Source organism: Cheilinus undulatus, linkage group 6, assembly GCF_018320785.1.
Source record: "Cheilinus undulatus linkage group 6, ASM1832078v1, whole genome shotgun sequence".
Lineage (NCBI taxonomy): Eukaryota > Metazoa > Chordata > Actinopteri > Labriformes > Labridae > Cheilinus > Cheilinus undulatus.
Window position 1 is genome coordinate 34,528,254 of NC_054870.1, and position 24,348 is coordinate 34,552,601.

The 24,348-nt window shown below is 38.1% G+C and overlaps 1 protein-coding gene across 1 annotated transcript in view; it reads right to left on the bottom strand.

The window, feature by feature from the left end:
• Positions 1-24,348, bottom strand: part of pcdh15a (protocadherin-related 15a) — a 340,713-nt gene that overhangs the window by 185,786 nt on the left and 130,579 nt on the right. Inside the window, exons 6-12 of the mRNA XM_041789646.1 lie at positions 20,819-20,938; positions 20,583-20,693; positions 14,665-14,835; positions 8,217-8,325; positions 7,945-8,057; positions 1,054-1,260; positions 839-859 (exon numbers count right to left, since the gene is read on the bottom strand). Coding sequence (XP_041645580.1) covers positions 839-859; positions 1,054-1,260; positions 7,945-8,057; positions 8,217-8,325; positions 14,665-14,835; positions 20,583-20,693; positions 20,819-20,938 — 852 coding nt within the window. The remainder of the gene's footprint in view (positions 1-838; positions 860-1,053; positions 1,261-7,944; positions 8,058-8,216; positions 8,326-14,664; positions 14,836-20,582; positions 20,694-20,818; positions 20,939-24,348) is intronic.

The following is a 24,348-nucleotide window of genomic DNA, read 5'->3' on the forward strand; positions in this document are numbered from 1 at the left end:
AAAGGGTCATATTTAACATTAGACATCTCCCTTCCTATGCTAGCAAGCAGGATGGTCAACTTTTGCTTCAGAAATGTCTGTAAAGTTGAGTACATTACATACCTCACTTATCCTGTGCCACTGACATCAGGGGGTCATTCACAAACTATCAGAGGTCCACAGGTTAAACTCATCCTGTTTGAAAAGTACTTAACACTTTCTTTGTTTAACAGGCAAAAAGGTCAAACAGAGGCAGGCCTTGGGCCTCCTCATAAACAGCTACAAAGCACCCAGCAGTGAAATTGGCCACACCCCTTTTTATGTGTAAATTCTATCCTTCATATAATGTGATCATATGAGTTACAGAAAAATCAACTCTTGAACTATGTTCGAGCAAGATAGGAGCTTTTCAGACTTAAATCATTTTGATGTAAACATGTTTATTTGTAGTGGACCTTCTTAATGTGTTTGTTTGTGACTTTCAAGGTTTCTGGACCCAGCCTTTAGATGCTAGAGGAACTGCAGTTTTTTGCACTTCTTCAGGGGCTTTATTTTTCAACACTGGAGGTTGCTGCTTGATTCAGTACTATTTTCAGTGTTTCCTTTTTCAGTTCCATGAGTCAAAGTGTGTGATCATCTGAATGATCATTTCTGTGATCCGCTGCACCTCCAGTGTCCAGTGCTGCTTTATTTTGCAGGAATACAATACTGGATTAGCCACAGTATCAGAAGATCCTTAATAATCCTGGAGAGATTAGCAGCAAAGAACTTGACAGGGACATCCCTTCTTTACAATGTGTGTGTGTGTGTGTGTGAGAAAGTGTGTGTCACGACATCCACAAACAAAACGTTTACCTACAGGTGTATCACCGGGAACCAGCTACAACGAGGGAAAAAAAAATACAGCAGGGAAAATGACTCCAAGCTTATGGGCACACATAACACAAGCATATGAATAAATGTGGGACTGGGATCAATATTTACTCAATGCACTCAGGCGTTTTGTGTCTGTGTGCAGACATGCATTGGTGGACATGTTTAGAGAGGTAACAGTGAGTTTAGCCTGATTCCTACCTCCTCGATGTCGTTGTCTAGAGCAACGATTTCCAAGGGTGTGGTAAGGTTGGCGCTGGCTGAGATAGTCGTACCAACGGGGGACGACTCGCTCACATAGCCCTGATAGGTGGCAAACTGGAAATACGGTGCCTGGTTATTCTCATCCAAGATTTCAATGATGAGGTCAGCATAGGCAGGGAGGGGATGACCGTTGTCCTGTTCAGCCTGGGAAGGAGAAAACAGACTTAATTAAAAAAAAAAAAAAAGAAGAAGTCTGCCTGTACTGAAAAGAGGTTAAAGCAATTCTACTGGAAATGCATTAAAAAGTTCAAATTATAATTTAGTTAATGAGAGTAACCCACTTACTAATTCTTACACAGGCAAAGCCAGAAAGGCTTCATTCCTCTTTGTGTCATTTCAATTACAAAAAGCTACACTGACTAAATTTAATCAGGGGTCCACTTAGGATTAGGTCTCAGTAATTACCAGAGCACTTAACACAAATACCGTCATTTGGAAGGGGGGTACAGTCATTTGTGGCTCCTGCTACTCTATCTAGTGAGTGACCGTCTATAGAGAGAGGGTCAATAAAACATTAAAAAAAAAAAACAAAAAAAAAAAACATTACCAGCTAACTGATCCAGTGCCAGAATTAACCAATTAACTATTAACTGGTAAATGAGCAATTTTCTACATTGCTGAGTGTGCAAACTCAGTCTACACTCTGTTACATGGTTCCTGTTTTGCTTGAGAGCTGGAATGAAAGAGTTTTGATATAAAATCCCAGTTGGCAACTTAACATCTCATTTGTACTTTAATTTTCACAAACAGACATGCCATTTTCTAGCCACAGAACATGTTTTTACATCTTCATATAGGTGGTTTACCATTAGGCAGAGGTAAAAATGCCCGGGGCCTCGTGCATCAAGGGGCCCTGAGGCACAAGAAAATGTGGTGTATACATCAGAAATGATTTCAATAAACAGGATGAGGGTTTAGAATGTAAAAAAGGAACCCAGAGTGCATAAAAAAGAGCATTCAAATGGAGTATGATGGACGAAAACATCTCTGGGAGGGACCCATGCCCCCCTAAAAAAAAACAAAACAAAAAGAAAAAAAACCTGATACATACGATACATTCTCATAAAGCATGTTATAGCAGAGTAATTATAGAAAGAAACACCAAATCAATATATATTGAGAAGTAAAATGGCATAAGATAACAGAAGAGTGGATATTTCACCACACAGTGCACTTTTATTTTGTAACTTTTATGGGAATTTGGGAAAATAATCTATTTTTGAATTTCCTATTTATTGAATTTTTGGGAACCACTAGAAACTTCCTTTAAAATTTCCTGATTTTTTTAAATGGAAAAATAAAGGAATTTATTTTGATGTTTGGGAATATTTGTGTAAAATTTTCCAACATTTTCAATGAAATTTTGTGTAAAATTATTTGTAAAAGTATTTTTAAAATTTGACTGGAAAATTTTGGAAGGAATTTGCTTTAAAAAAAACCTTGGAAATTCAAGGATCTTTTGGGGAAAATTTTATTTAAAACAGTAGGCTTTGTCATGAAGAAAAAAACATTTGGGAATGTGGAAAATTTGGGGTAGTTTTATGAGATTCATCATTAAAATGTTAAAAAATTTTCACTAGAAATTTTGGTAATGTCTTGGAAATTTAAGACAATTTGTTTTTTATGTTTCGTAAATTTCTAATAATTTTAAAGGAAGTCATATTCCAAAAAACAGCTTGGGTCTCGTGAGGATATTATGAAAAAGACCCCAATAATAGAACAACATACAAGAGTAAATCTGAAGAAAAGGGACATGGTTTTTGACATCAGTAGTGTTATGGTTTCTGTTTGTGGATTAAGCACTATAATCATCATGTTATTGTAGGCCTTTTCTGTGAAACAGGAAACTTGTCAGTATGAAAAACAAAAGGAGCCAGAGGACCCATATATTCCGAAAGAATGACCAGCAAATAAAAAAATAACTTGGCCTTGATTCCAGCTCCAAATCAAAGGAATAAGACAATTTTTGTAAACTCACTAGCCAGAAATTTTGGAAACTTTTTGTAACGATTTTAGTAGAAAGTTGCACAAAAGTTGGGAATATGTTTTTCTCCTGCTGGTAGTTAACATGATAAGAAACCACAACAGATGCACACAAGATACTGGACCTTGTCTCACAGGATAAACCAATACAGTATATGGCAAAATATGATTCCTCCATTTTTAGCAGCAACTGCTAAAAATCCGACACAGACAAAACCTATCATAACGTTTAGCGCTACTAATCACCTTCATAATGTGAGTTTCATCTTCTTACCATAGTTAGACCCATTTGTTTATGACCAAAAGAGATGATAAGTGCATTTCTTGAGTTCTGGAGGAAACAGGAAGTTTGAGACACTCTGGACCATCGGTTAGATGTTATTATGTCACTTTCACTGACGTTGATTGATCTCCATTGATTGGCTGAGAAAAATCCCTCTATTTCTACTGTATCACAGAGAGGGGAGGCCACATAGGGAGTCAACCATGTATAGTTCCTTGCACCATAAAGGGTTAATGTTATTCTGCCAGTGCAAAAAACAGAAAGCTAGGCTATCAACCAAGTTTCATGTGACAGAAACCCTGCAAGAACAACCCAATAGGCTGTAGTCTCCCGTCCTATGTACATACTGTATGTGACACTACCTCCCACACTGGAAGACTTCAAAAACATGACAGCTTTGAATATAACAACAGAGAGAGGATGTAAGCCATGACCAACAACTAACATTTCACATTACCTTATTTAAAGGTAAAATCCGTAATTCCTCTTTTGGAGTCCAGGCACATTCAGCTGTGAGGTTTACACATGTCTCATTGTCATCTATACCATGTTATAGCCCCCTATCTTTCCCAAACATCCTCTATCTTCTTACCTTATCTCTGCAATAATAAAGAACGCCCACACTCTGCTGACCCAGTGATCCAATCTGCTCGCTCTAACACCCGAGAGGACGGTGCTGTCAATGACGGACAAAGTGTGTCCGTGTATATACGAGCGTTTATGTGCCAGGATGTGTTATCTGCTTTTTCTCCACATTCACACACTCATTTTTGCGTGAGAGGGGGAAAAAACGAGGTGTGGAATTACAGTGTTTCCCAGGTGATTTAGCTCTTTAGCGGTGTCCCTATTTCTGGAAAGGCAGTGCTACATGACCTGAGCTTTGCTGCTACAGCACACACAGCCTGCAGGAGGCTAGAAAGAGTCACTGGTTATCACTCAGTCTTCATTCTCCTGTCCTGGCTTTATCATCCTTTAAGGGTTATTCTGTACCTCTTTGCTTCCTTTCTTCCTCTTTAATCAGACTTTTTCTCTCCATCATAGCTGCCTCTGTCACTTATCTTCATTTCATCCTTGTCTTCTTTTTGGATAAGGCTGCATCAGGCTCCATCATTACTTTTCAACAACAACAGATGTGTTTTCTGGAATATGCTCTAGCTACATCACCATTAGCTTATAATATAGCCGTCCGCATCCAGCAGACTTCAGATACCGAAGTCTAATTCTCACTTTCCTGCCCCTCTGAGTCCTTCAGCAATGGTTCCCCTCCTTCAGTATGATTCAGGTAGATAAGGCCTCCACACATATTCCTCTATCATCTCGGTATTTTCCTGCTCCCTCTTTGAACCGTCTCCCTTCCTCGAGCTATACACGGTCCTCCAGCAGAAATGCAAAAATGCCTCTCATCTGATCAATCTCTCTTCGCCTTCCTTCCTCCAGTGGAAATCAGCTCTTCCTCTCATCTCTCTGCTCCCTCGCTGTCCCATAAACAGCACGTTACGAAACACTCAAAGGTGTCTGGAGGTTAGTGATGGGTGGATGGAGAGTTCATCCGCTCAATGCTGCTCTGCACCAAGGTAATCCCTGACTCTGCTTTAAATTAGGATTCACAAGAGTGCAGCCTATCTCCCTGCTTAGTCCATAAATCATAACATCTTTTTCAGCTCCATCTCCAAAAGCAGCTGAAGATAAGGTTAATGGCCTCAAGGACTGAGGTTATCTATGGAGTGGGTTGGGTGCACTCCTAAGTTCCTAAAATATGAGTTAAACTTTATATGGACATTAAAAAATAGTGCAGAAATTAGATGTCTGATTAAAATAAAGTCCAGAGGTTGCAGAAGAAAATCAACATTTTACAAGTGGCTAATTCTTGATAAAGACAATCAAGATCCATTAGTAGAAGTAAAACAAGTTTCACACACACTCTCACAGCAGAGAACTCCCCATGGAAGGAAAGGAGTGATTTCTGCACCCAGAAATGCTACCAAAAAGGCCAAGTTTGGCTGTTTATGAATATGCCAAGCATTCAAAGTGCAAAAATGAAAACATTTTAAATTCTTAAGCTACCTTTGTGTCCCGCAAGATACTAAAAGGTCTGAAGGACAGAGAAATTTGTGATATTGAACTTCTGTTTATCTTCCTCAATATGTAGAAATTTTCTGAAGATAATTGCAGCATACAGATTGATTTAGAGCTTCTAACTAACCGCTGTCCCCCACTTCCAGACCCTCATGGAACATTAAGGATCATATGATTGCAAACATCCTACATTAGAACCATTTAATCAGTTGAGCTGTTCCTATTAATTACACTGCGTCCAATCTGCGTCTATCAGCTCAATGCTTTATGTATCTTTTTATTTCCTTATTTTTATCACTTCAGCTCCGGTCTATGGAACCACCAACCTGCAGACATAAGGGCAGCAATGCCGACTTTTTCTTTTTTTTTTTTTTTTTGACAAACTGAAGAGCTACCATTTTAGCCTGGCTTTTGACTGATTTGTTTTTTAACTTCTTAGTTACATTTTTTTGTTTTAGTTTAGGGATCATCTTTTAAAAAGATTTCTGTTATTTCAGCATGTTTTAACAGAAAAATCTTTGGTGTTTTAAAACCTTAATTTAATATAGATAAATGACCTATCTTTGATGTTTTATTATCTTCTTTTAACACATTTGACTGAATTATCTTAGATTTAAAATCTTATTTTAGAGCATTTCACTGAGTATCCTTAATAAATTATTATCGTATTTACGTATATTTTACTGAATTTTCCCTCAATGTATTTTTAACTTATCTTTTAAACCGTATTTAAAAGCAGCCAAAGTGATGTCAAATAAGTTCACTACTGCTTTTATTGATTCATTTCACCTTAAAAAACTCACAGACAGCTCAGTGGATAAGTCAGACAATATCTGAAGCATTTGTTATCAATCATTTACCTTTTAACTAACTTCTTTTTCAGTCCATTACAAGTTCATTTTTCTGTACTTAAGTTCAGGTTAAAATCTTCAACCTACCAAAAAAAGCAGGTCTGTGTCCAAACTGCAAGTCTCTCCCCCTTGGTTTAAGACCGTAGAAAAATATAAAATGACACAAACCAGTTTAAAATGAAAAATACAGGAATGTTTAAATGCTAGAAATAGGTTGATTTAATCCTGACAGAAATCCTGAGAATAAACCCATTAAAATGTTCAATCTTTCGACAGCCCAAATAATGATCTTATTTAGTCGATTTTGCAAATTATCTTGCAAGTATAATCTTAATTTTGCATATTTAGCTATGTTATCTTTTCACATTTAATTACCTTATTTCTGCATGTTTTAATAAATTATCTTTTGCATTTGCTCATCTAATTTTAGCATACAATAATTAGCTATTTATCATCTTATTTCAGCATTTTGTACTGAATTATCCTTTGTATTATATTTATATTATTTCTCATGTATCTTTTCTGAATTGTAATCCTATTTAAGCATATTTTGCTGAAGTATGTTTTTTTTAATTACCTTTTAACATATTTGATACAGTTATTCCTGCATTTTATAATCTTAAATCATATTCCATTGATTTAACTTTTCTTTTTTAAAGATTGCCATCTTGGCCATTTGTCCTTTATTTGATTGGATAGCTGAAGAGACAGGAAATATGGGGAGAGAGGGAGGGACATGCACCAAATATGTGCTGGGACCAGTTTAGTGAGGTCTTGAAGGAGTCTGCTCTACACACTTAGCTACATCCATGTGATGAGTTAGCCTTTTTGTTTTACTATCTTGTATGAGCATAATTTCCCGAGTGTTTTTAAGTGTTTGATTATCTTATTTATGATTGTGGTAACATTTGTGAATAAAAAATTGGGTTTCCATAGTTTGTAGCTGTCCTATCTTTTATCTATAAAATATTTTCTAACAATGTGCATGGATGGGGGATGGGGTGTCATGTTTGTTAGTTTTTTACTTGTTTGTATATCAAGAATTTAGTGCAACATTATGTGGTTTGAAAAGTGCTATACAAAGTTTGACTGATTTATAGATTAAAAGGAAACTAAAATGTTCTGTCTTAAGGTCAATGATGTCTAAAGAGGAATAAGCTGTTTGAGGGAGAAACTTTTAAATATTTGAAATGTCTATGTAAAGCAAGCAGAGCAAGAACTGAGAGAGCACATAGGTTCAAGAGTGAGACACACTCAGTCGAGGAAAAAAAAATCAAATTTTCCCTGAATATTGACACACCGTAGACACATCTCTAAATCCATTCTTTGCTTATTCATTACTAAAATATGGTATATATTAACCCTCAGCTGAGACTGACCCTAGCTGGACTTTTCTTCAGGCAAGTGAATATGGATTTGGCCTACTCACCGTGTAAAGGCCAAAGGCCAAGAGGGGACTTGCTTTTTCATGCCAACAATTTTATTAAATAAAAGATACAGTGGTCAATTTTCACACTATGTTCAAACAGAAACATTTGCATTTAGATAAAAATCAATCTTCTCAACATTAATAAAATAAAAATAGCTCTGCTCCTTCATTATTAAGTGAGAAATGTCAAATCAGATGATGTTTACCTTGATGATGAGTGTGAACCTTTGAAACAAGTCCCTGCTGATTGGCTGCAGAACACGCAGCTCTGCAGTGGTTCGGTTTAAGGAGAAATACTCTCGATATGCAGCTGGATGACCTGTAATAAAAAGTCAGATATTCAGAGATCTGGAGTCAGAGTTTTTATAACACCACTGAGAAAACCAGAATGAACATTCAGGAGTCAGGTCATGACATGCAGACTGAACCGAACGCCTTAAAAATGTATTAAATCAATGAAGGTGCGTGATGAACCTACCAACTAGGATGTAGTAAAGGATGCCTGGTCTGTCTGACGGGGGCTGTATGTTTCTGTCCATGTCCACAGCACGGATTGGAGGGGTCACATTCAGTGGGTTTAGTTTGCTCTGCAGAGATCAGTAAACGACACATGGTCATCATTACATGTTGTGTAACAACTGTGCAATTGAAGCCTGCAGATGCACAAATAAACTCCTCTTAAACAACTTAGATGCAAACATTACACAGAGACATGAATTAAAGTGTCTTATGAGGCAGAAAATTACAGCAAAGAGGGATATTATCTGCCATGGAAAACACATTAGTTCTGTGCTGTATATTATCATTCTGGCTGCTGTACAAGCCTATCATACTTGAAAGTCTGCAACCTCAGATGAGTGCATTATTCTCTATAGAAAATCTACCCAGCAGCCTACTCTCTTCCTATTAAACTTTTTTCTGCTTTTAAAGGGGAAAAGAGGAGCTGCTGTGATCGACTGCTCTTGAAGCTTGCCCCGGCTCCACCTGCTGATACTGTATCCCTCTTAATAATGCTGCTGCTGTCTTTTCTTCACGCTGTGACGAGCGCTGGGCTGAGATCTCAGCTGGAGAAACCTGCAACCAAACACTAAACATGAGGCTTAACATAAAAATTTAATAAGTAATTCCAGATGTGTGCTAGTAATCAATATCACACTGATGAATAAAAAGGAAACTCAATTAATAAGCCATCTTTTTTCTCATAAGCATGCTTCCAAATGTGCCAGAAAGACTTTCACATCAAGGATAATCTGTTTGTGTTGCTGTGGGCCCCTTTTCCTGCTCATGCATACACAGACACCATCAGCGCTAATTACCCAGCTCTGCCTCTACGCTTCTTCTCTAACATATGGCTAAGTGGGAATATGTTTAGCACATCACATTTATGAACACCTCTCCTCATGCAAAATACGTCCATATGGCTCCTACAGTATGTGTGAATATGCTAAGAACCCTGTGCTAAACTTCCTTAGCGTAGACAGCCACATGGCTAACAGCTCTCTGGCAGGAAGAATCCTTCCCTGAGGGGGTATATTTATATCCCTCAGCTCTGAAGTAATCCTTACAGCCCTCCCTAACCAGCCCTCTTGCTTTTACAGTGTCTGGAGGTGTGCTAAATCAAATCCCCCTAGCTCTGCACAATGATGATTAGCTATAATACCCTCCTCCAGCAGTCATTATCCGGGGAACTCCAGAGCCCATGTTATATCCCCCCCAGGGCAAAAAATAAATACAGATCAACTTAATAACGCCTTTCTAGCCATTGTGGTTAATTACAATACACTCATCAATTATGAGAGGACAAATCTCTCTGTGGAAAGAAACATTAGCATAATGGTTACACCGCAGAAATGAGAAATGACAAAAACTTGGCAAAGCTTATGCAGACAGTTCCTAGAAAATAGTGTTGTGATGCTAAATGTACATTGTTTGGAGAAGAATGGGGTAAATGTTAAGAAACAGACTTTATAAACCAACAGTTTTCCTAACAATTATAAATATACAGTAAAGAGAAGGCCTTGTACAGTGCCAATAAAAGTATTCGCCCTTGTGGATGTTTCACCCTTTCATTGATTTCCTAAATCAATCATAGTAAAATAAAATTTGACTTTTTTATTAAAAAAACAACAACAAAAAACTCTCTTTCATGTCAAAGTGATAACAAATTTCTAACAAATGTCAGTTAAAAAACATGTGAATGAACTGACCTGATTCAATAGAATTTTGGTGCTAGTAGTAATGAAATAGGGATCCCCTGAGTGCAGTGAATGTGTCTCAAGTGAGTGTAATATAAAGACACCTGTATCTAGAAGGTCTAGTCACTGATTAATCTGTATTCCTGGCTACCATTACAGCATGCCAACAAAATAACACTCCATGCAATTCAGAGAAAAGGCTATTGGAAAGTATAAGTTAGCGGATGGATACAAAAAATTGCCAATGCACTGAATATCCCCCGGAGTTCAGTTAAAACCATTATCAAGAAATGCAAGGAATATGGCTCATGTGTAAATCTGCCTAGATCAGGCTGTCCTCACAAACTGAGTGACCGTGCAAGAAAAAGACTAGTGAGAGAGAGCACTAAGGCACAGATGATTCTGAAGGAGTTCCAAGCTTCAGCAGCTGAGATGAATAAGTCTCTGCATACACCAACTGTTGCCCAGGTTTTTCACCAGTAAAGGCTTTGTAGGAATGGCAGAGAGAAAGCCACTGTTGAAGAGAACTCATTAAACCAGACTGGAGTTCACCAAAATACATGTGGGAGAAAACGTGTTTTGGCATCAGACAAGGGGATGCCTCTTAGCAGTTAGGCCTGGAATTTTCGTAAGAGTAGAGGGTAAAATGAATGCAGCAAAATACAGAAAAATCCTGGTTGACAATCTTATTCAGTCTGCAAGATAATGACCTGAAGCATACAACAAAAGCTACACAGAAATGGTTCAAAATTGCAAGGTTAAAGACCCTGTAAAGTGATAATGCATCTGTATCTAGGTTTGTTTTATGACAGGCCACTGTGTATGAACCCCTTGGTCAAATTTCAGTCAGATAAAACATCTCTAAAGTTATTAAATTAAACTTCAAAATCATAAAAAATGAGGCAATAAAATCTGCTCCAGTCTGGTAAGTGGGTGTCTGTTGAATAAGCTTAGGCCACGCCCACTTACCAGAAATACAATCCTGTCAGGATGGCAGATTTACCTTATAATGAACAAAAACACATCATTTAACTGACTGTAAACTTTCTATGAAGGCAGTGACATCAGCTAACATCAGACTGATCTGAGTTGAACTGTTCTCTGATTTTATATCGTTGTGTTAGAGGGGCGGGGAAATTCCCCACTGTGAGCCGGTGACATCAGTGGCCCACATATTTGCCCTGCCCAAATTGGACCCAGTCAGGAAAGAGGTGAAAAACTTTCCTAATCGTATAAATCCAGAATTTAGTCACATGTCGATCTCAGTGCTTTCACATGTTTACAGTAACCATATTCCAACATATCTAGTGTGTTAAGACACGCTTTGGATTTCACTTTACAGGGTCTTTAATGTTCTTGAGTGGCCGAGTCAAAGTCCAGACCTCAATTCAACAGAAAATTTTTGGCCAGACAAGAAAAGGGCTGTTCATACCTGATCCTTGTGAAAGCTGACAGCGCTTGAGTAGTTTTACAAAGAAGAATGGGGGAAAACTGCAGTGTCCAGGTGTGCAAGCCTGATTCAGACCTATCCACATATTATCTGACTGACATTACTTTGTAGAAATTTGATTTCAGTTTGACTCTAGGTTTTTTTGTGTAATTGTTTTGGTCAAAAAAGCCAAATTATATTGACCATGATGGATTTATAAAATCAATAAAAGGGTAAAAAATCCAAGAGGGTGAATACTTTTATAGGCACTGTAGTACTAATAGAACTGTATGCACATGTAACTTTCAGTGGGTGAAATCATAAAGTGTTTATAAAGGAGAGGGTTGTGGGCGACATTTTCTCACACTCATGCGAAAGCTCTGAAGTGTACAGCCAGTGCTGCCAGGTCCTGCATACCTGGCAGTGTGTAAACCTTTTATCATAAATTATACATGTCATGCTACATCTCTGAAAGGGAGTTCTAGACAAACAAGCATAGTCCACATTGGTTGTTCTCCTTGAGGACTATAATGCATATGGCTGCACGTGTAAGGACTACACAACTTCAAGCCACATTCCCATACTGGATGTTATCTATTCTCAGTTCTGCCTCAGAGCACTATTCTCCAGTGTATCTGATTGTTTCATCACGCATGACTTTGCCACACTAATGCAGCTATAAGTTCATGTACTTGATAGAAAAACTGAGACTTTGCCATAATAGTAATCCTTTCTCATTAATTGCATCACATTAACCACACAGCACTGCAGAGGGTAAGTGTGTAGTGTGAAAATAACTAAGCTCTAAGGTCTACCATGAGAGACCTTTAGTATGTCAAGAGAAGGGATGGAGACTGTTAATTAGCACTTGACCACTGACCTGATTAAAACTGTATGTTTTTTTTTTTCATCTGTCAAATGAATTGCTAATTTGAAGGCTTTAGCATGCTGCAAAACTCATCAAAATTTGCACACATATCAGTCCTGGCAAGAAATTTAGTATTCTTGTGGTTTCGTGCTTGTTCAACAATAACCATCTCACAACGGCCCCTAAAAGCCTTTTTTAATAGCCTCTCTCACTGGTTTCTTCTACATACATTACAATTGGTACACATATATGTCAAATCAAGACGAACAAAAAACAAAAATACTGTCTTTTAAAAGTGTGTACAGTAAGTCAGATCATAAAGGGTAAATGTCCATATTTTTTAAAGTTTTTTGGATGTTTTAAAAGTCTCACATTTTAATGAACTATTCCAAAAGATTTTATCCAAATGGCTCCGGGTTTTTTTTTTTTTTTTTTTTGCTGATATTAGACCAGGTTGGGTTACAAACTCATCAAAAGCTTGAGTGTTTGTCATAAGGTCTGGCCACAATCTTACCACCAATGTTTGAATTATGCTTTTTTGCTCTTCATCACTTCCAACAATGAGCCCATCTCAGAGCATTCAGCCTAGCCTGGTGATTTTTGGTCTGCATATGCATCATCACTAAACCTACAAAAAAACTATAGGACCCATACCTAAATCCAAACAAGAAGTCCACCAGCTTAACCTCCATTTCAAAATAAAGCATTTTTATGGCTCTAAATGACTTTTATCTGTAATAACTTCTGTTTACATTACTCTGTGTTCTTCAACATTATCTGTCAAGACAACAGATTCAGACTAAACACTTCTACACACAAACATGACATCAAAGCACCCCCATTTACAAAAAGAAGTGAAACAAATGGGCTTTTTTCAAAATTCCTCTTAGTGTGCAGAACCCATCAAGCTCAGATTTTAAAAGAAAGGCCTCAACTCTGAGATGTTTCATTAATGGATGCTTCACAGGTCATTGTGACCATTTCAATATCTCGCCATTTGACAGGAAGTCAGTGTAATACTCTTATGAAACTTCTGATTTGCTTTGTATTTCACATACATGATCATGGTCTGCCCTTCTAGGTATTTAAATGTCATTCATGGTTTTGCTGTTTCGCACCCTAATGTGAGAAGCCAATAAAACCCCTAACATGACACATACTATCTGCTTTAAATTTAATATGATACATATTAGTCCTGCCCTAATCACCTCTATACATTAGCATCTTGCTTTGTCATATGGCCACCTAGTGTCTACTAGCAGCACTACCACATATACAAAGTGCTACAATATTGTTGATTTAATGACAGTACTGAGAGGCTCTACATGGTCTCTCGTCTGTGTTGCAGCACACTGCACAGTTCACCATCAACCACGGTTGCAACACACCCCAACATGCACCGGGATGTAGGGCCCCTCGGCGCTGTTTGCAACTCTAGCTTTTATTTATACTGAATAATCTGAGTCCTTATCTATGTCACTATCAAGACATTTCTGTTGTTTGCTGGGAAGACAAAATGAGAGTAAATTTTCAACAGAGGTGCCTTGGAAATGTTTTTATTCATCCCCTGACTTATACTTTTCAATAATCATTTCTCTAAATTGTTTGAAGTGTTCTTTTGTCTTCACGGTGTAATGGTAGCCAGGAATACTGATCAACCAGTGGCTGGAACTTTCAGATACTTTTTATAGGGACTTTATAATTTTGTATTCACAAGATGCTTTACCTGTATCATCAAACCTGCTTAAATGCAACTGCTCATGCTGCACAGAATATAGAAAAAACAGAGCATGCAACATGCTGAAAGCATAATCCCTGAATACAGATTCCACATAATCTAATCTATCCAGATCAAAATAAACACATTGCTCACTTCTTTTTAGTTCATTCAACACAGTGAATAAAAATAGAGATTTCCAGAGACATAGATAAACAGTTTATAAACATAATTTAATTTCCATTGCGGGACATCTTGTTCTCTCGAGCTCATACTCTTTATCTCAGCAGCCACACCATCTCCCTCTCTATTTCCTCTTCTTCTATAAGCTCCTGTGGTGTTTATCTGTCATACCAGGTCAACTCAGCCTTCAGCTCTAATTGCTGGTCCAACGGACCAAAAAAAGCCCCTGGAAATACCAAGCTGAGAGAAAACAGCTCAGCTTAGTGTGCCTCCAGGTGTGCAGACTAAACCAAGGAATAAAAGGAAAATCAGGCTGATTAACAGGTGAAATATATATTTGAACAATAAATAGAAATGTACGCAAACAGTGACAGAAATATGAATTATAAAGCACAATGCACATGCAAACACAAGATGACAGCTAACACAACCAGCATGCAGGAAGATACAGTTATGCACAACTGGAGGAACTGTGTTAGAGTGACCTTGTGGAGCAGCAGTATGTTCACACCTGCCTGTCCGACTTGTTCTTACCGGGTCAGTGAATTCAGGGATGGCCACTCGATAGGTGAGGGGGTTGCAGTCTCGGGTGTTGTTCACGAGAACACAAGGCAGGAACATGGGTCCCAGGTCATCTCCGTCAAGAACGTCCAGGGTCAGAGTGGTGGTAGCTGTGCGTCTGTTTGGAGGGTACGGAGCGCGGTCCTTGAAAGTAAGAAATAAAAATGTGCTCAGTTTCAGCCTTTAATTTCCTGGAGGATTTGTTGTTTGGTGCACAGGGGCTGTATGCTTCTTCAGCTGAATCCAACAGAAAATGTTAACACTACGTCAAATATCACAGCTGTTGTTTACCATATGAAACTAGGGGCTGTCAAGAAATCCTGCCGTCATTGAAAGACTCTGTTTTTATTACATCTGTGGATGTAGGAGAGGGTCACTGGGAGACAAGGCCAAGGTTGAAGGGGGCACTGAATTGATGATGATTCATTCTCTTAAAACCACCTCTTTTGGAGCACCTTTAGCTGAGGGGTCACATCCATATGCCCCAGAGACTGCTGTATTTGAAGCAGGCAGTCTGGGTTTAAAACTGGCCTGTGGCTTCTTTTCCACATCTTTCAGCACTCTCTCTCTCTTATTTCTGACCCTACAGTCCTATTTCTTAAATGAAGGTATAAAAGCCCCCGAAAATCTTAGAGAACCAAGTTTTAGCACAATAAGACCTCTGTTAATTAAATCTTTTAATAGTTTTTCAAAGTAATAAAGCTTCACAAATCCACCAACCTTCAGTCATATTCCTAATCCAAAGAGGTTGTGATCAACAGACAAAATGCAGCAGTGGTCCAGTCAAATTCAAAAAACCAGTTCAGCCCAAAACAACAACTTATCCAATGGATTAGAGCTTTGCAGCATCACTTTCCTCTTTTTAATGTGATCGCCCCATTTGGGGGAAAACAAGTGCTCAGTTTGAACAGCGGTAGGTTAGAAAACAGTGGTGAAATCTCAATTAAAAGCATTTTCTTGTGTTTTGTGCCTTAAATACTTAAAAAGCCATAATATAAGATATTTTTTGTTATTCTCAAATGATGACAGAGTGTCAAAGAAGAGTTCTGTGTCATTTGGAAGAAACTAGAGAGGAGTAAAGCGTGCAAATGTTGGACTGGAGCTGTGTTTTTAATGACTATAAGTTATTGGTCGCTCCGTGACAGCAGGAGCTGTAGTCTAACAGTCAACAGCTTTTTCAAATATTATCTAATTTATTAACCACATTCAAGTGTTCAGATCCAATGCAGGTATGTGATGTCAGTTTATGGCATAAATGCACTACATTGGATTGGATTTTGGCTCTCACTAACCATTCAATTGTATGATTTTCATATTTTAAGCTTTTAAATCCCTAATATTCCAATCGTTCCCATTTACCACCATTCATTTTTATGCAATGTTTTGCATTGAAATGGGCGGGGCTGGCCTCGTTTGCGCAAAGTACCTGGAGAGTTACTCTAACCAATACTGGTTGCAGGCATCAAAAAGATATAAACTATTTCTTTGTTGTATAAGTGTTTCTCGGTAATCAGTCTTATACAGCTATGCAGCAGGGCATGGATACATTGTCCAACAACACTGGCCCAATAGTGAAGTTTAATTGGCTAGCCAACAAAAAACAATCTCAAGAGGGATTTTGCATTTGAAATTTGCAATGAGCAACATTTAAATTTGTTGCTTTGTAAGCTTCAATTAAGTAACTGTGAGTTAAAACCTAAAAATAACACTTGGTTTTCATTATTCAAACGTGAGATGGCCTATATTTGCTTACCTTCATGGGCCCCTAAAGGGCATCTGGCAAGCTTTCACTTCTTACCCCCTTATGGGTGACTTTCCCCCCAGGAAGAATCCTCTCATGCTAGCAGAATGCTAATAACATGTTCATCTGATAACATGTTTTAATAAACTGTTCCAGACCATGTCAGCTATACCAACTCTACTGTGATACAACAGTTTGTTCTGAGTATTCTGATTAGATAAGAGGTATTCCATCAATGCTAATATTAGGCACAACACTGCTGGAGATCTAAATCTGTTAATTGACATTACAGCAGAATAGTTAGTATTGATTATTGGAGCTAGTACCTCTGCCTAATAAAACAGACTCTTATCGAACTCATAGTGAGATCAATTTAACCATACAGATAAGTGCCAATTAAATAACTTTGCTTGTATGAATACATTTATTATCTCAAAACCTTAAGTCAAAATGTATTCACTTGTTCCACAGTCTGGTATGTTCAATAAAAACTAAGATGCTAAAGTTAGCAGACTTTGCTCTGTACTCATGCAAAAAATCCCTTCAGTTTCACCGTGTATTTAAAAGGAAGAGAAACACATCCATCTTTACCATCAGACCACTTTAAACAAAGCCGCACTGCTCTACTCCTGGTAAACTTTTTCTTGTCTTAACAAAATTATTCTTGGCAGCAAAACATATCTTTACAGCAGTTATCCTTAAAGATCCCTCCTCATGGTACAGCTACTTCCCAGAGTGTTACCAAGAGAAGTGAGCAGCATAGCACTTCAAAGATTTGTGTTGTCAGTGTAATTGAACTCTTGACACAAGCGGTGCAGAGTTCTAGTAAATACCACGTCTTCTTTCTTTCTACACTCTGACATTCCTCTTGCAGGAGAAAATGAAATCTCCCTAGAGGAGGACCACTTGCTTGGCCAAAATGTGAGTCTTTTGCTTCCCCATGCAGGAGAGGATAAGAGGCAGGTTGACTGCTAAATCATCTTATTCTGCAGTATTTTGTCTCTTTTATTTCCGAGTATAGAGGGGGTTTTCCACAGGTTGTTGAGGCCACTGATTATGTAATCAGAGAGTGATTATAATGATGGAAATAACAGCAACTGTTGATAACTGCTGTTATCCTTTTTTATTGTTTTGATAAAATGCTGAGTGAGCAGTTGTGATGGGGGGTCTTTTATAGTTAAATGGAACCCAGACAAGGTGAGGAGGATCCTGATCATGTCAGAGTCTCACTCAAAAGTGATTTTTCGACAATAAAATATTTACTCATCTATACAATATTCCACTTATTACAAGGCTTTTGCTAAAGAAATCTTAATATGAGTAATATTAAGTGTATTCATTTCTGTATTCATTTAAAAAGATATATTTCCATGTAAAAAAGTAGAATTAACAGTTAAAGCTGTAAAGTAGCAGTTAATTCTGTAGCAGTGAGCACAGCTCATTGAAAGGAGACTACTCGCATTAAAATCAACATTTCCAGTGAAATGAGAGCTGTGTCCAAAAAGATTTAAACAATTAGCCTCTAAATTCTGACCTCGGTTTGTATTTACTTGAATTCTGACCAAATCAATTGATTTAAGCTGCCTTTTGTGTACAAAAACCCTCAGTGTCTATAGTTGGAACTTCTTTCATGGCAGATATCATCTGTGGACATTTCCAAAGAGAGTATCTAGTCAGTGCAAAAGTCTGTTGGAATGTATTTTCAACTCAAAACACTTTGAATCCTATTTTCAACCAATGCCACATTCCATTTAGGTCACTTGGTGGTGCAATTCAGGTGTGAAGCTTTTCAAAATTAGTTGAGATATCCTTCAGGACATCTTTCTAAAATGGGAGGTTATGGGATGTAGGAAGTAATAATATCATAGCACACAGACTGTATGATCATCTCAAAGGAATAATGTGATCCTCCGAAGAATATTTTATGATATTTGTGCATGCATAAGAGAGAGTTGGTCTGAAAACCTCATGTAACAATCTGACAAGTTGCATCAATGATGCATTTTAATCTGGTTTGGTTATATTTTACTCTGCATTTTGTCTAGTGCACCAAAGCAGGGAAAATGTTGTGTATTTTAGCCACCCATTCCTATTTGGGGGCTATAGCTCTGGTTGATGGCCACTGCCACCCAGCCTAGTGTAAAACTATCACCAAGAATACACAACACCACAGAAGGGGAATACCATGTATGGGGGCACATTTTGTCAGTACTTTGAACCATAAAACTGAGATGAAGTTGTACACAGGCTGTGTCAAGTTAAACTGAAATATCAACCAAAGCAATGTCTAAGCAGCAGCATTCAGGTACATCTAAAAAAAAAAAAAAAGAACATAATTAAAAGATTCATTTTAGATTCATCATTATTATTATAAAGACTTTTTGATTACAGTTTACAGCTCACAAAAATACACTTTCTCAAAATATGAGAATATCACAAAACATCAGTCCTAAAAGGATTTATAATTCAGGAATGTTGACTTTTTTGGAAAATTACCCTCATTCTGCACTCAGTAATTGTTCGGTGCTCCTTTTACACAAATTACTGCATCTATGCGATGGCATGGAGCCTTCAGTCCATGGCACTGCTGGGATGTTTTGAAGCCCAGGTTACTCTGATAGCAGTCTTATGCTCATCTGTATTGTTGAGTCCGGTGTCTCTCATCTTCCTCTTGGCAATACCCCCGAGATTCTCTATGGGGATTCAGGTCAGACCAGTTGGCTGACCAATCAAACTCAGCAATACCACAGGAAAAGGAAATCAGTATCTCCATAAAACTCCTTAGTGGATGGAAGCAAGAAGAATTCAAAATGTACTTTCATCTGAAAACAGGACTTGGGACTACTGAGCAACGCTGGTGGTGTTGTCTGTGGTTCATGACTGGCTTGACACTAAGAGCATAACACCTGTAGCCCATTATCTGGACACGTGTGTGGCGGCTCTTGAGCCCTTTCCACAATTTTCTAATATTTTGAGATAGTGGATCGTCCCAATCTGGCTTCTCAGAAGTCTACCCCTCAGCTGATCCTGAATCCTTCATCAACACCACCAGTGTCTAGACTCCTTTGGGGGGTGTCATAATCATGCCATTGGCCTCACCTTTTCTCCAAGAGTATGGAGTTATCACGATGGAGTCTAGTAGATATTGCACATTTGTAAAATTAATCATTTTACACTTTTGTTTTAGTCTCTCCTGATTGAAATCAGTGTATACTGTAAGCAGAAGTTGTTGGGAAATGAATGTTTCTTAAATTGAATTCAAACTCTTGGCTGGTTGCCTCAGTGCCCATGTGGTCAGCAGACATTTTCTTTCATTATATCTCTGGCTTTGGAACAGAAAAGGATTCCTAAAATGGCTTCATTATAATTTAAACTTGTATAATTAGAATGGCTTGTCTTACAATATTTTCCCATTTTGTGTTGCCCAGAGAGAGTGTGGAGGAAAATTCTCCCTCTGAAGTACAATCCATAATTAAAATCACTCTGATATACGAAAACTGCTGCGGCACATGCAAACAGTTATCTCAGACAAGCTTAAAGACAGCCTCAATCATTTCAATTAAAAGGAAAAGTAGTACTAAAACCCTGCTGACCGTGAGCAATCTCTGGAGTAGCATTACTTCAATATGAGAGAAACAGCTTGTTTGTGATGTCCTTACATTGGCTGCCAACTGAGAAATGTCTGATAACTTATTAAATATCACTCTTATCATTTGTAGAATACAAGTTTTAAAGAATGGTTTCCTGAATGACGGTAACATTTGTGAAAAGAATAAAAAAGTAGACTTTGCTTTAAAACCGAAGAATTGATGCATTGTGAGAGTATGAAAGCATCAAAGACTGACTTTTGTGTACAAAATAAAAAAAAGAAATCCAAAAAGATCCAAACAATGGTGCAAAAGCAGCTGCTTAAGTGCTCAAATTCCACTCAAAACTGTGAATGCAGCGGCTGCTTTTAAGCACAAAGAAGATCTTGAGATATCCGTTTGGTGGCATTAAGAGTTCCTTCCCCCTCAAGGTGAATGCAGAGGTAAACAACATCAAACAAAACCCACAAAAAGGGAGCCTACTGAAAATCTCTTGGTATTTTGAGCACTTCTAACACTTCAAGCCAAAAGTGAAGTGTGCTCGTGCAGATCAGCTTACTTACATTGGCTTGGACCAAAACCAGGTAGCGGGTTCTTTCCTCGTAGTTCAGCCTCTCTGCTAGAATAATGTGTCCTGACAGGGTGTTTGCGACGCTCACTGTTCTGTTCGAATCCTGAAAAACAAAGAGTTTATGTCAGGAGACAGAAAGAAAAGGGGTTGTGAGAAATGAGTGGTGATTTTTGAAGAAATTTACAATGGTGTAGAGGGTGTTTATCATGGCGTGACTTGTCCATATACCGGGTCATTGGGGTTGTAAAGGATGCTGTATTCGATATGTCCATTGGGCCCGTCGTCAATGTCCGTGGCACCGTTATTTCCTGAGAAGCCAGTGAAAATGGTCGTTCCCACTGGCGTGAGCTAGAGGAAAATAAATGCATGGGTAAGAGAGAAGTCAACAGCTCAAAAAGCCCCCTGTGAGTAAAACATCTACTTACAGCTGAGAGCTCATGCATATAGCTATTATTGCTGCCACTTTAGACCATTAGTATACAAAAGGCCAAAAAAACATATCAAAAAGTGGAAATGTTGCAGTCAGCAGCAGTTTGAAGTCTTGCACAATGCTGACAGAATAACAAAAAGTAAGTATGAGAGGCTCTGCTGTTCCCTAGAGCCCACAGCTAAGTCCACAGGACCGAGTGGTGGGCAGGAGAGCTTGCTCAGGAGAGGAGCTGACGGTAATGTAGGATGACTCACTATACTGTTGGGGTAGCTTCATACAGTATGCCTATGATAACACTATGTGACAGGAATTTCAAAAACACTATGTAACAGAAACTCAGCGGTGAAATATTACCTAATCTCTCAACACAAGACTGCAAAGTCAGAAGACTTGAAATATTGCAGGTGATGCAGGTTTGCTTTGAGAGGAAAAGGTTGTCCTTGCTGGCGCTTACTGCATGTAAGTGAAGCAGAGCAGTCTGCAACAAAAATTCCCACAATGCTCTCTTGGCTTGCCAGTATACATGATACATTTGAAAAAGTTGAGGGACGACAGACAGGTGTTCTGCTATAACTTTCCTCAAGGGGGAGAAGAAGCTTGGTGTGTCCAGGTGTTTGTTAGTCACAGTGTGGAAAAGGTTGTTGAGGCAAATTAACAGAACTGTACTGAGCCCTTCTGGTGACATATGATAAAGAGGAATAAAAAAAAAGCATGTCTCTGGCACAGTTATCTCAAGGCCACACTTTACTATCTCAGGGCAGCAGTGACTCAGTTTGTACAGACTTGAGCTGGGAACCGGAGGGTCACCAGTTAAAGTCCTGGAAGAGAAAAGAGTATAGGATTTGGAATCTGAGTTTATTTTCCCAGTTTTGTCAAGGTACGCTATAGCAAGGCACCCTCAGGCATACCTGATTACCCCAATGGATCCTGTTGGTGCATGTGTGTGCATGTAGCATATTAAAAAATACATATTATATAAAGTAGATTAGAGTAATACATAGCAACAACTAAAGTGTTGAATTCTCTGTGTTAATCATTTCAGAGATGATTTAATTCAAGCCTGTAGAGAGTCAAATGATTTAAGCTCCGCCCACTGTGATTTCAAATTGGGGGGGGGGGTTTCCATCATACCCTTGGGCAGAGTGTTTACATGTGTGAAGATGTTGCCTTTTGTACAATGACCACTCCCAAAATTCATTTGCTCACGTTTGTGGTAAATTATTGTGTTTTTAAGTTAAACACTTGTGCACCATGAGTGTGGTTATCCACCAAGTAAGTGTGTTTCTGCCTGCGTTAGGGGATGGTGTAACATAAGGAGGGGATACAGACTTTCAGCTCAGGGCATGCTCTAGTTCTGTATCTGGTTGCTGTAAGACAGCTTTCTTTGCCACAGTTGATCAATGTGAAGAGGGGGGTAAAGTACTTCAGTAAAAGTACAGTTACTGTGGTTAAAATTTACTGAAGTTGAAATAAAGGTTCTGGTTTTTAAATCTAATAAATCGAAATTAAAAGGTACTTAATTTACAGTTTACTTTAAATAGTACATAGAGTAGCTACTAAGGAATTGTACGGTAAAATTTGATCTTTCCTTTTTGGCAAAATTAAAGTGTTAATTAAACTCACATATGGAGTTAAATTTAACCCTTAAAAAGTGTCAATATTGGTCTGTTTAAAGTGTTAAATGTTTTAAATATTACAGACAAGGACAGAGCCACAGGCTCATACTGCGAGCCTGTGGCTCTGTCACTCCTTTAAAATCCTGCTGGATCCATCCTGACAGAAAGCTTCATTCAGCACCCATTCATGCATCATGGTGCTGAGAGTTGGAGAGATGGAGAGCAACTTTTTAATTCTGTCTCTGTTATGAGCTGTGAGGAGGTTACAAACGTATGCCTTTATCTGTTATATTTCCACAGCTGATATCCACATTACACACCTGCTGTGATTGGGAGGAGTTGGACGGGGGTGAGTGAGCGAGAGAATAAAGTAACAGGCGCTGATCTGAATCATCAATCACCCATCTGTCTGTTATATTTCCATGGTTTATATCCACATAATAAATAAGCAAACTTAGGTGTTTAAAGTGAAGTTTCAGGGCCTGAGAGGGAGAGAGAGAGGGAGGAGGGGTCCGGTGGGGTTGAGCAAGCAAGGAGGAAGCAGTGGGCACTGTTTTGAATCATCACTCACCCATTGAAATGACTTGGACTGCAAAAATTTTGCATTAAATCAAGCCCGTTCCCAAAAAAAAAAAAAAAAAATGACAGACAAAAATTTCGGCGTCAGTGTGCAACCTTGATTAGAACGACATGAGCTCGATTTTCTTTTTCAACGTGCAAAAATTTGGACGAAATAATCAGACCCAGTGTACAAAGGCCTTGTCCCAGTGGATAATTTCACTCATGGTGTAAGCATGTCTAACAACAAAACAACAACAATCCACCAGAAGCATGAGCAAAATAACCCCAGCTGGGTTCACTGTGCAAAAGGCAACATTCAAATACAACTGAACACTCTGCCCAAAGGCATGATGGGAAACTAGAGCTTATATCAGTGGACTCTTTATAGAGTTAAACTAACACTGGTGGATCAATGCTGGTAAATTACTCCAACACTGAAGACCATTTCACTCAAATCGGAGTTTAAAACACTTTATTAGAGATAAAATCAACTCAGAACTGTTGAACCCACAGAAATTAACACTCCAGTTGTTTGCTGTGTACAACAGCTGTTGTGGGATGTGATGTGTAACCATTCTTTCACTACTGTGTAGTCAACAGAGGTGGAAAAAGTACAAGACTATTGTACTCAAGTAAAAGTACAGTTACTCTGGTTAAAACTTACTTAAGTAGACATAAAATTGCAGATTTCAGAAAGTACTCAAAAAGTGCAAGTACCAAAAAAATAAAACAAAAAACTCAATTACAGCTATCTGAGTAAAAGTGATCAGTCACATTCAAGCCCTGTCAATGTGAGGAGGCAATTTTCTTAAGTATGAGTTGTGCTATATTGTGTGAATAATATAAAATACAAAGACATCAAATTTAAAAATTTAGAATTATATCAGTTTGGAAAGATGTTAAAGTTAAAATTATTTTAATTACACAAGATGTCTTTGCTGTGTACAGAGTTGGAATAAACACTCTCAATGTTAATATAACACTGGCGATTTGTTGTCTTCTATTTGTTTCTTCATAAAAAGGCTTCATGAGGTTGTTAAGACAAACAGAATTATCCAAAATAAACAGAATTAGCAATAGATAGTATAGAAAAAAACACTGCATGTGATCAAATAACTATAATTCTCCAATAACATCCAGTTTATTTCCCT